This window comes from Triticum urartu, chromosome 7 (assembly GCF_003073215.2).
Source record: "Triticum urartu cultivar G1812 chromosome 7, Tu2.1, whole genome shotgun sequence".
Lineage (NCBI taxonomy): Eukaryota > Viridiplantae > Streptophyta > Magnoliopsida > Poales > Poaceae > Triticum > Triticum urartu.
The window spans coordinates 669,030,226-669,042,832 of NC_053028.1; the positions used below are offsets into that span (position 1 = coordinate 669,030,226).

Here is a 12,607-nt window from a genome sequence, read left to right on the forward strand (position 1 = left end):
GTGATGCATAGCAACGAGAGGGGAGAGTGTCGTCACGTACCCTCATAGACCGAAAGCGGAAGCATTAGCACAACGCGGTTGATGTAGTCGTACGTCTTCATGATCCGACCGATCCAAGTACCGAATGCATGACACCTCCGAGTTCAGCACACATTCAGCTTCGATGACGATCCCTCGAACTCTGATCCAGCCGAGCTTTGAGGGAGAGTTCCGTCAGCACGATGGCGTGGTGACGATGATGATGTTCTACTACTGACACAGGGCTTCGCCTAAGCACCGCTACGATATATCCGAGGTGGACTAATGTGGAGGGGGGCACCGCACACGGCTAAGAGATCCAAAGAGATCAATTGTTGTGTCTCTGGGGTGCCCCCTCCCCCGTATATAAAGGAGCAAGGGAGGGAGAGGCGACCGGCCAGGAGAAGGCGCGTCAGGAGGAGGGAGAGAGGAAGGAAAGGGGGGCGCCGCCCCCCTCCTTGTCCAATTCGGACTAGAGGGGGAGGGGGCGCGCGGCCTGCCCTGGCCGCCCCTTCTCTTCTCCACTAAGGCCCATGTAGGCCCATTAAACCCCCGGGAGTGTTCCGGTAACCCCCAGTACTTCGGTAAAATCTTGAAGTTTAAACATGATGCAAACAAGAAGAGCTATCCTAGTGTATTGTCAAACTAGGGATGTCACAATTTTTAAACCCAGGCGGAGGTACTCCCTCCGTCTCATAATGTAAGACGTTTTTCGACACTAGTCTTACATTATGAGATGGAGGGAGTAGTATTTAACAAAAATAAAACTAATTACATAGAAAAAAATGAAAAACAGTTTCAACGAAAGAAAAGGGCATACTTTTTTAGGGTGGTAAAGCCATACGGGACAAGTATTTCTCAGAATTGTTTTTTGAGAATGTAAGTATTTCTCAGATGGGCTGAGCTTCCGTCTATGCATCTCACTCGCTCAGCTCCGTTCGATTTGCATGAAACTTTACCGGCTTGCTTTCCTTGAAAAAATAAGTTGTGATGCGTGCTAATTTTTTTAAATAATATATATTTTTAATTAATTTTCACAAATATTATGCCGAAAAATTAATTTATAAAAATAATACACCGTCAGCCCGCAGCAGGCCGACTGGTAGCCTAAATTATTTTTTCAGCGTAATATTTTTGCAAATTAATAAAAAAAATGTATTATTTAAAAAAATTAGCGTGATGCGTTCGGTTCAAAGGGTCATTCCCCACTCCTCCCTGCAGTCCGATGGCTGTAGAGGATCGTTCTGCCTGTGCAAGGTAGCCTAGAGGTTGTCTGACGTACTACACAATATTTTTTTAGTTTCTCAAAAAAAAAAACGCACACACACACAAAGTTTTTTTTCTCAAAAATCTTTTTTTTGCTTCCTTGATGACTTTTTTAGCTGCAGAAAATCTCCAGATCTAGTAAAAGGGAGCGTCTAGGAGCGGCCGGCTGCTCCCTAGCGTTCCCCGGCGGCCGCTAGGAAAGGAAAGATCCTGTCCCCCCCCATCTCAGAAAAGGAAAGCCCTTCCCCGGTAGCAACAGGCGCGTCAACCCAACAAACCACACATTGGACGTGGTCCCCAGGCCATCACATGCCCTTCCCTCCCCTCCTGAAGCTCTCACGCCCCTCTGACCACCAACTTCTTTTTCCCCACGCCTCTGCCTGCCCCACCTTCTTACCCATGAAACAAAGGGGTTTTCATGTCTGGATCTCCATTGCTAGAGCTGCCATGGCAGATGAATCAAAGTTCAATAAGAGTGGAACTGGAACAATTTGGTGCAAAAAAAAGAAGAGAGAGGGATGATAGATCAGAACGTACCAGGCAGTAGGCACCAGCAAGGGTGGAAAAAGAGGTGATCCTTTCTCCTCCTGTTCAGGTCCTTCCTCCTTGCCTTTCCCTTTCTCCCTCACCAAATTTCTCTTTGCAAAAGTAGCTTCTCCATAGTTGTTGAAGATAGCATAAACAGAGATTAAAACGGGGAGATCTGGTACTTGTGCTCTTTTAACTGATTTTCGTGCAACTACATCATGGGACAAGCCAACTTTTACAACATGTGTGTAACAAAACGCGGAAAATGTGCAAAAATATAGGAGAGTGCACATAGAGAATCTTATTCACACATAATGCAGAAGAACAGATGTACATGTAGCAAAAAAAAGTGTTGTAGCTACTATGAAAAGATAACTACCTACTAGACAAGAATCTGGTTTGGAAGTGTTTTTTTCCTTTGATCTTTCCACACAGTAGTATATGTGACTTTGTAGCTGAGAATTGTGTGCACAAATCTATAGCAGCTCTTCTACCCCCATAACCTGTAAAACCTACACATCATGCAAAAATGAAGCCTTAGAAAAATGAACCAGCTCTGGGTTGTATCTGTGCAACTTAACCAACACAAGTGTGCAACTGACAACACTGCCATATCCATCTACTTGTGGGGTCTGAATTTCAGTAGTTGGCATCTGCAACTCATAAAAAGTTGAAGATGCCAACTCATATAATTTTAGATTCATTTTGGTTTGGCTAAAATTTTGTATGCAAAATTCCAAATGGAAAAACTTATACTAGTTGTTGTGCAACTAGATCATCTATTTTGTGCAACTGCAAGTACTCCTGCATGCAATTCATATTGCATGTTTGTTCAACTATGTAATGAATTTTGACCTGATGAACTTGATGAATTTAGCATGTCTGGACACAAGAAATGGAAAAAAATAGTGAATTCTAAAAGATTACAATCTTGCAAATAAGTAGTGCAACTACATTCAAGTGCATGCATGTGAATACATGAGGATGCCAACTACTTAATGGTTCTTGTGCAAGTAAAGAAGTTGAAGATGCCTCCCTCAAAAAAAAGTTGAAGATGCCAACTCATGTGGCATTGTTGTGCAACTATTAAGAAAAGTTGGGGATGCCAACTCCTGATTGGTTCTTGTGCAACTAAAATAGTTGAGGATGCCAACTCAGTGATACTATTGTGGGACTATTTAAAAAGCTGAGACTGCCAGCTCCAAAATGGTTCTGGTGCAACTACGAAAGTTGAGGATGCCAACTCGTATGATACCGTTGTGCAACTATTTGAAAATTTGAGGATAACAACTCTTAATTAATTTTTGTGCAACTATAAAAGTTCGGGATGCCAGTACCTAGCTGGTTCTTATGCACCTGTGTAAAAAAATCACATCCCAGGCTTCTTTGTGTAGAAAAAAGAAAAGAAAAATGCCTAATACCATTTCATGTTACCTCAACAACTGTTGCAAACGATGTGCCATCTCCATACACAACTCCCACCAGCGCGGCCGCCTTCCATTTCCATCGTTTCACAATGCAGAATTGGTCACCAACCTAAAGGATGCATGGAAGAAGTTACTTGTGTGTGTATGCAGGAAAGGGGAATGCACCCACAGTGCTTGCTCGATACTTACCTCATCATCCTCTACCTCCCTATCGATATCAACACGACGAGACTGCCGATCGGCATGCCGTTTCGAATTCTGCCGAGAAGAACAGTTTGCAGACCCCTGCATAAAACAAACAAAACATAGAACATGGTAGGAAAACCCCAAAATAATAGTTATTATAATTGAAAACAAAACTGCTACAAGGATAAATGAAAAACGATGAAAAAGCGAGCATGCCTATCCTTCACTAGGAGCCACATCTCCTTCTACAACCATTTTTAGTCTGCTAAAAAAAGCGAACAAACAAATTAGTCGCAGCAACCAAATGTATAAAGAAAAAATGAGCAAGAACAATTGATATCAAAAAAGTGCCATGAGGTAAGCAACTCATGCTGATTTTTCAAAGCACACCTACCAAACAAAACAAAATTGTGTGCAACTTGATGCACTGTATGGCCAACTGGGCAGACATTAGTGTGCAACCAAAAAAAAATCAGCATACACACTGCCTGAAGATGATGTAGGCACTGGAGCCAAAACTAAACTAGCCGATAGCCATTCCCTGTGAAACTGCATAACTGTGGCAAAGCCAACTAGGATATGAACTGCTTAGATCTACAAACTCCTCACGTATACACTTGAAAACAGGGCACACTTGAGTGTGCAACCAAAGAACCACACGCACACATGACTGTGCCGACACACGTGTGCACCTCTGTGGCCGTGCGTGTGCGACTGCTTGGAAGTGAGTGTGCACCTCCGTGATCGTGCGTGTGCGACTACGTACGCGGACGAGAGTGTGCAACTCTGCGGCCAGGCGTGTGCTCCTATGCCGACAAGAGTCGACAAGAGTGTGCAACTCCGCAGGAGTGCATGCGTGACTACTCGAACAAGAGCGTGCAACTCCACGGCTGGGCATGTGCTTCTATACCGGCAAGAGTGTGCAACTCCGCGGGCGTGCATGTGCGACCACGCGGACGAGGGTGTGCAACTCTGCGGCCAGGCGTGTGCTCCTATGCCGACAAGAGTCGACAAGAGTGTGCAACTCCGCAGGAGTGCATGCGTGACTACTCGAACAAGAGCGTGCAACTCCACGGCTGGGCATGTGCTTCTATACCGGCAAGAGTGTGCAACTCCGCGGGCGTGCATGTGCGACCACGCGGACGAGGGTGTGCAACTCTGCGGCCAGGCGTGTGCTCCTATGCCGACAAGAGTCGACAAGAGTGTGCAACTCCGCAGGAGTGCATGCGTGACTACTCGAACAAGAGCGTGCAACTCCACGGCTGGGCATGTGCTTCTATACCGGCAAGAGTGTGCAACTCCGCGGGCGTGCATGTGCGACCACGCGGACGAGGGTGTGCAACTCCGCGGGCGTGCATGTGCGACTACACGGCCGGGCATGTGCCAAAGAGTGTGCAACTATGCGACCAAGCGTGTGCGACTATACCAACTAGAGCGTGCAACTCTGCGGCCACGCGCGAATATGTGTGTGTGCAACATTTTCGGCTGGTCCCTAAATGAGTTGTGGCTGAAGTGCTTCTTTTTTGCATGATATTACCTCAGTAGTATAGTGTTTGGCTAGAATCCAAAAGCTTTGAACTCTGAAAAATTTAGCAAAATGGCGTGACGGATCTGAAAGAGCAACTCAATCCCTTGAGGAGAATGGAATGACAGAAATCAGCTGTTAATGCGTAAACGTTGAGCAGTAGTAGTCTGTTTGTTCAACCAAGAGTTGATAAAAAAAAGTAGGAGAAGGAAGCTAAGCTACCAAAGGAGTCCAGGCATCAAATTACCGAATCAATGAAGGAGTCCAGGCATCGTGTGAAGCCGCAGATGGAGGAGTCCAGGCACGTCGAGCCTCAGCGAGCGCCCGAGCTCTGGGGACAGCCTGATGACGCCCCAAAGTCGGCCGCCACCATAGTCGTCCCCACCACCAGCCGCCGCCGGAACACGGACGCCAGCCCCGCGAACTCCTGCGCCGAAGAGCTGGAGCACCGCAACGACGTCGGGCCCCCGCAGCCGCCGCCCACCGCCGGATGGTGGCGCCTCACCGTGTCCATCCCGCCTTGCCGATCTAGTCTTTTTTGTCACTGCCCGCACAGTTGCCGGATCCACAAAGAGATCTCTTCGCCTGGCCGCTACTGCACCAATCTCCCCTTTGCACGCAGTCATGGCGGCGATTCCCCGCCAGCCGTGCCCTTCCTTCTTTGCCGCTGATCGATGGGATGTGGGGGATTTCTGTTTTGACAACGAACAGGAGAGATGAAGGAGAGAAAGGGATCGGGGAGAGACAGTCGTCTGTGCGCCGCTCGAACCGTCCACTCCCTTCCACGGCTTGTGGGGCCATTGACGTGTCGCAAGGTGGGTTGTGTGTACGCCTGCACGGTCCTGACCAGGTCGCACCTGACGCACGCTTCAGATCAGGACGCGATCGTGCGGTCAACAACCGGCCGCTTGAGTTGATCAAATAGTGCGCGTGCACTTTTAAGTTTTCAGGCTAGTAAAAACAACTGCAAATTAGCTGCACTTTTGATTATGAAAGATTAAACGGTCTATGGCACATCTGAAATTATGATTTGAACAACGGAACACAGCAAGATTAACCATCACATTTTGTCTTTTATTATTCATATCAATGTTACACAATTTTATTCATGGCTACACCCACACAAAGATAAATTCAGTTCATGCTGCCCCCTCCTTGGCCCGCTCGATCGACACCCACCAAGGCGAGTGAGTGACTGCTTCTCTCCTCCTTGCCCATCTACATGTTCGGCTTCATCCTGAGCCGCGACGCCAGCTTCTGCCCGAGGGACGCGTCACACTGCAAATAGCATTGGTAAAAACATTGGTTGGTTACAGTGTGTGTGTTCATATGATCCAGGTATACATAAGTACATACACTCCATTACTGAATTATTAACTGTTATTATCTACTTAACTTACATGTCTAATATCTGCACCCCCAACTTTCAGGCCTGTACAGAAATAGCGATGCACCTGTTTAATAGCAGCACCAACCTTTTCCTGTTTGTGACATCAGACCGAATTCTGACTTGCTGACCCTGATTAACTGGAGCTGCACCTGGTCCCATGCTCCCACATGCATCCATGGTGTTGAAACCCCAAGGAGGTCCGGTCCCGGCGATCCATCAAGGCGCGGCGCAATGAATGGACAACCAGAACTGCCTGATGGGAGCCAAGGATAAGCTTTTCTATGCCTTCTGCCCGCTGGAAGAAATGGCAAGTTGAGGATGGATAAGGGAAGAGCAGGTGGCTGTTTTTGTAGATTATCTGTTGGTTTTTTATGCAAGGGTCAGCAACTTCAGAGAAGTTCAATGATTATTCCTTGAACATGCAGCAAGAAGCTGAGGCTGAGCCGATGTTGGACAATACTTCGAAAATGAGCGCTGGAAATGCAACAAAAGTACACGGACCGAGCCAGTCCTCAGCTCATTCATCCCTCTTTGAATCAGCCCTGAGCCTGAAACTGCAGCAACAGAGGTAACTTTGAAGAACCGAGCCAGCAAAGAGAAGAAGTGCATGCCGCATGGGTGTTTTTATTAATATTTAATAGTAATGCGATGAGCTAACAAGAGAATACGCATACACTGGAAAAACAACTTAATGTTCTCAGGTATCCCCGCCCAAAAAAACATTTCTCATATACTTTGACAAAAAAAGAAAAAAATATCAAAATCTCGGGAAGGAAATGAAAAGCTGATGCAACTGCCGTACAGGAAAGAAAATAATAATCCAAGTTCACAGGAAAGAAAAGCCATACTCTTTTTTTTGGGGGGAGGGAAGAAAGAAAAGCCATACTACAGCAGGACAAGTATTTCTCAGATGGGCCTATCTCTGTCTACGTATCGTATCTCAACTCAGATGGGCCGCGCTGCATGTCTTCTCCAGCCCAACCACATGGGCCAACAGCCCACGAGCCCTTCTAAGCCGCGAGCCTGCGACCGAGGAGGAGGCGCTGCGCTGCTGCGCGCTCCCTTATATTAGTCCCACCTCGCTAGTTCACGCGGAGAGGTACCGGTTTATAAGTTGAGGCGCTGCAGCTTGTAGCACGACCTTACTTGAACAGGATCTGTTCTATAGGCTCGTACCGTTGCATCCTTTACCAATAAGGAGGCAAGCACTCAAGTCTGGTTGATGACCTCTGACCTCTGGGCCAGAGCGTGATTAACGGCCAGGATTCATCTGATGGATCCGACGGCTGTAGAGGATCGTTCCTGCCTGGCTCAGCCTGTGCAGGGTGGCCCAGAGGTTGTCTGACAGACTCCAAAATCTTTTTTTTTTGCCTTCCTAATTAAAATTTTTAGTAGCATAAAAATCTCTTGATCTGAAATTAGGTGCACTTTTGTTTATGGCAATTACCACATCTGTAATTATGATACAACAGTGGCAGGAAAGCCAAACAAAAGTGGATCATCAAAAACTTCTACTATCAGACTGAAGATGGAACACAGCAAAGATTAACCAACACATTGTCTTTTATTTTCTCTTTTGCACAGACACAATACGACAGACGAACTGTATCACAACACCCACCATCATGGGTATTACATACAATATTCATTACACATTTTTATTCATGGCTACACCCACACAGAGACAGATTCAGTTCATGCTGCACCCTCCTTGGCTCGATGGACGCCAACCGAAGCGGGTGAGCAACTGGTTCCCTCCTCCTTTTCCATCTACATGCTCGGCTTAATCTTGAGCCGCGATGCCAGCTTCTGCCCGAGGGATGCGTCACACTGCAACAGCATTGGTAAAAAGCATGGTTGGTTTCAGTGTGTTTAGATGATACAGACACAAATAACAGTAGAGCAGTGTGCATGGTCACCCACTGGCAACTGGGAGTGAATAAAAAGACAGAAGAATGTACCTGTGACCAGTATGAGACCCAGATGCCCTGGATTTCATGGGTAACACGAGCATCAGTGAGCGCATCAACCCAGCGCTGTAGGAAACGGTCTTGCCTGTGTTTTCATATAAGAAACAGTTCGGTTAGCAACGATGCTTGATTTCTTCTATGTGCCTAAAGACTTGAAACAAATCAAACTGAGTTTGGGATGGAACCTGGCAGGGTCGAAGGAACGGTATCTCTCGCCAGCCTGCTTGAAATTGTTCTCCTTTTCGATGATGCACTGCAGTTCCAAAAGTACAAATGTAGCAAACCATTTGTCAAACACATGGTGGGTTTTTAATTCACAGAGTATTTTAGTCATAAATAATAACTGGAAACAGTTCTTATGGCTCAATGGCCGACGAATGGCAGTAGTAGACAAGAATTCTGTCATTCCAAGTTGCATACCTTCTCCCGGCAGCCAGATAGAACGCGAGGAGGGATAGGGTACTGTTCAGCATGACGAGTAGGATCAAACCTTGAAGGGAAGTAGTTCACCTGGAAATCAAGCCAAATATATGTAAATGCAGTGAACTTGAAATATAACTACGTACATATTATTTCTGTCAATCGGAGGAAATACTGCATCATGCAAGCAGAAGGGGATGAAAAAGTTTTAAAGAACAATGTACCTCCTCATCCCTGTGCATGAAATTCATTAAGCCATCATGATGGTTGTTGTGGTGAGCACATTTCGGGGCATTCACAGGAAGCATCAAGTAGTTTGGACCGAGACGGTGCCTTTGGGTATCAGCATAGGAGAAAATCCTTGTCTGGAGCAGCTTATCATCAGAGTAGTGGATTCCAGGGACAGTGACTGCTGGGCAGAAAGCAAGTTGTTCATTTTCTGCAAAGAAATTATCAATGTTCTTGTTGAGCACCATCCGTCCAACTGGTTGCAGTGGGATGATATCCTCTGGCCAGGTCTTGGTGACATCAAGAGGGTCAAAGTCAAATTTATCCTCATGATCAGCATCAATGGTCTGAATGAAAAGCTTCCATTCTGGGTAATTCCCAGCTGCAATAGCATCAGTCAGGTCCTTTGTGGCATGGGTGTGGCAGGTGCCTCCTACAGTAACGGCTTCATCATCTAAGAGGCACTTCACACCACATGTAGGCTTCCAATGGAACTTAACAAGGTGCGCCTTTCCATCCCTGCTGATTAAGGTGTAGGTGTTGACACCAAAACCGTCCATGTGCCTGTAGTTGAGTGGAATGCCAACATCATCAAAGAGGAAGGTGAACATGTGCAGACTCTCCGGGTGGTGCGAGAAGAAGTCAACTATTCTCCAGTTCTCCTGCATGTTGGTCTTTGGACTTGGCTTGAAAGCATGGACCATGTCAGGGAACTTCATCCCATCTCGGATGAAAAACACAGGCATATTGTTCCCAACAAGGTCAAAGTTACCCTGAAAAATGCATGCCACGAGATGTCAGTTAAACTTACAGGTTGACTGAAAAGGTCTGCAGCAATAATTATCCAAGTGCAGATGATAAACAGTTTACTACATAAGGGAAAATAAGGTGGGGCAGAGGACTCAATCCTTATAAACAATGGTAAATTTATACTACTACATAATGGAACATGTGCTATGGTTTCAACTTCCATCTTCCAATAGCCACACGCTGGCAATTGTTGATAGAACTAAAAAGGCATTCAAAGCAGCCAGAATTTTACTGTACCAGCTAAAACAGGCTAAAGAGTCTTTTACTATTTAACAGGCTTGGACAAAAAGGCATTATGGCGAATGACATGCTAACAGAAGATAAACTGCTCAAATGTGATTGTACACAGCATAAAGTAGCTGTAATAATAATCTCATCTCAAAAGGGTAACATGAAATATGACACTAAGAATGATCATTAGTACCTCTCTGGTGTAGAACTTCACTGCAAAACCACGTGGATCCCTCAAGGTCTCAGGGCTTCCACGCTCATGCACAACGGTAGAGAACCGGACAATAACCGGGGTCTGAACCCCAGGAGCCCGGAGGAAATCAGCGCAAGTGAGCTGAGAAACATCATGAGTCACCTCAAAGAACCCCTTAGCACTGGCTCCCCGTGCATGAACAACACGTTCAGGGATACGCTCCCGGTCAAACTGTGCAAGCTTTTCAATCAGATGGTAATCCTCAAGAAGGATAGGTCCTGTGAAAGGAAGAATTCATCATTATGCCGAGTAACAAATTATCCACGGGAGAAGATAAGAAAAGCAGAAGCTTCTGGGCATAGCTACAGATACAAAAGAGGAAAAATCACACCGGGCAACTTCAGGTAGCTTTTGCAATCACTTTCAGGAAAATTGGCATTTTGTTACGACAGACAGCCATGTTTGGAGTTTGGAATTCCAATCGCTTTCAAAGTTGGGGAGTTATGCTGAACAATCAAACTTTGATTTCGAACCAGTTTTGAAGCTTGCGCTATGCCAAACATAGATGAATTGTTGTAAGATTATCTTTTCTTGTGGGTGCAGAACTTGGCCCCTACCTACATCAGGTTAGTGCTATGAGCAAATGCACTGAAGAGTAACGGACCACCAGACGGCCCAGACAGATCACTATCTAGGAGCCTCCAACCATCTCACATGATCGGATAATTACTATGACTGGACCGTGACATGCCATGCCGTGTGAAAAAGGTATTGCTTGTTAGCTTCCCCGTTGATTGAGCAACCCTATGGCATGACAGTGACTGACGAAAATATCAAGCTTCCTATATGTTTGCAACAAAAGTTTTGTCAGGCTGGACCACGGAGCACGGCGTGTTGCGAATGAAGCTACAAGGAGCGCCCACAGAATTCAATCAAGCGCTTACAGGAACCAAACCTAAGCCGGTAGGTGAATGTATCGAATACTAGTAGTAGATGTAAACGGCATGTGAATTGACAGCAAGGCCAGGGTGCTAACGCCACAGCAGAGGGAAACTTTCGCAGATCCAGAGGCAATCGAGCCGAATAGCCCCCGAATCTGGCCACCAGAGAGGTGATCCAAACTAAGCTAAGCTACGCTTAGAGGCAGGTGGTTGGGGTGGGTTACCGACCTCGCTGGCCGACGGTGAGGGCGTTGTTGTTGTTCCAGACGGGCGCGCCGGAGTTGGTGGTCCAGTAGCCGGAGTTGGCCCCGCTCGTCGGCCGGTGCTGCAAACAACACAAGAAACCAAGAGAACCGAGCGCGTCAGATCAGCGGATCGCGGGGCGACAGGGACATCCGAACCGGCGATCCGGGCCGGCCGGCTGGCCGGCGAGGCCGGATCGGCGGGGGAAGAAGGGGAGGGGAGGTGCTACCTTGTAGGGATCCATGGCCGGCGCCGGCGACCCGGGCGCTCGCGTGTCCGGAGGGGGGGGGGTGGGGGGCGATGAGGTCGAGAGAGGGGGAGGAAGAAGGAAGAGAGAGAGCTGATGGGCGAAGGAAGCGGCGGGTCGGGTCGGCCTTTTCTAGTTGGTGGGCCGCCCACCTTTGTTCCGGCGGGCCGGCGGGTGGGCCCCGCGCGCAGTGGGGGAGACGGGCGTGGGCTGCGCGGATGGTGGTCGTGGCCGTCACGTACGCCGCTAGTGATCGGTTTGCTTGCATCATCGCGCCGGATGGGGATGGAAAGATAGAGATAGGGGGATAGGGGGCGTTGGTTAGAGATGGATGGATAGCAGATGGAACAAAAGTCGGTGATGATTTGTTTATTTTTCCTCTCGCGGCACGGCACGGCCGATGATGGGGTTGGTTGTAACGGGGAGTATCATATATTAGTATCATGCATATGATACTAGTGTATTATACTATCTTCCTAATGCATAGTATCAAATATTAGTATCATGTAATACTTTAGTTATTGTCATGCATGATACTCCTTCTGTTCATAAATATAAGTCTTTGTAGAGATTTCACTATGAACCACATACGGATGTATATAGATGTACTCCCTCCGGTTCTTTTGAGTCCGCATATAAGATTTGTCCGAAGTCAAATATCCCAACTTTGACCAAACTTATAGAAAAAAGTATTGACGTTTACAATGCCAAATCAACATTGTTAGATTCATTACGAAATGTAGTTTCATAGTATATATATTTGGTATTGTAAATGTTTGTACCTTTTTATATAAATTTGGTCAAACTTTACAAAGTTTGACCTGACAAAAATCTAATATGCGGAGTAAAAAGGATCGAAGGGAGTATTTTAGAATGTAGATTCACTCATTTTGCTGCATATGTAGTCCATAGTGAAATCCCTACAAAGACTTATACCAGCATATTTAGGTTCTTCTAGCAGCTGTGGAAAGAAGGTTCTTTTTA

At 46.6% G+C, this 12,607-nt stretch overlaps 1 protein-coding gene, 1 long non-coding RNA gene and 1 other non-coding gene across 7 annotated transcripts; 1 reads left to right on the forward strand and 2 right to left on the reverse strand.

Annotated features, from left to right (window-relative positions):
* Positions 1–1,128: 1,128 nt before the first annotated feature.
* On the reverse strand, positions 1,129–5,746 carry LOC125523599. Of its 4 annotated transcripts, none has more exons than XR_007290300.1 (6): positions 5,198–5,746; positions 3,429–3,687; positions 3,247–3,348; positions 2,192–2,324; positions 1,822–2,023; positions 1,130–1,726 (listed from the first exon to the last, which is right to left on the reverse strand). It is a non-coding gene; the product is annotated as an uncharacterized LOC125523599 (long non-coding RNA). The 4 variants fall into 4 exon arrangements; XR_007290299.1 differs by having other exon boundaries at positions 3,429–3,690; XR_007290297.1 differs by having other exon boundaries at positions 1,129–1,726; positions 3,429–5,744.
* Positions 5,747–6,168: 422 nt separating this feature from the next.
* LOC125519731 (catalase isozyme 1) lies at positions 6,169–11,751 on the reverse strand. Of its 2 annotated transcripts, none has more exons than XM_048684475.1 (8): positions 11,606–11,751; positions 11,362–11,458; positions 10,193–10,470; positions 8,955–9,731; positions 8,731–8,820; positions 8,496–8,563; positions 8,302–8,395; positions 6,169–6,228 (listed from the first exon to the last, which is right to left on the reverse strand). In XM_048684475.1, exons 1-8 carry the CDS (start codon positions 11,618–11,620, stop codon positions 6,169–6,171), a joined length of 1,479 nt encoding a protein of 492 aa, XP_048540432.1. In that variant the 5' UTR covers positions 11,621–11,751. The 2 variants fall into 2 exon arrangements, with proteins under 2 accessions (XP_048540432.1, XP_048540431.1); XM_048684474.1 differs by lacking the exon at positions 6,169–6,228 and adding an exon at positions 7,886–8,170.
* LOC125526202 lies at positions 7,477–7,691 on the forward strand. The gene has a single exon (XR_007291618.1). It is a non-coding gene; the product is annotated as a small nucleolar RNA U3 (small nucleolar RNA).
* Positions 11,752–12,607: the final 856 nt, after the last annotated feature.

Coding starts and splice junctions, on each gene's coding strand:
- LOC125519731 (XM_048684475.1), bottom strand. Junction 8,396..8,495: donor CGTTCCTTCGACCCTGCCAG/GTTCCATCCCAA, acceptor ATGAAAACACAG/GCAAGACCGTTTCCTACAGC. Junction 6,229..8,301: donor GGGTCTCATACTGGTCACAG/GTACATTCTTCT, acceptor TGCTATTTGCAG/TGTGACGCGTCCCTCGGGCA.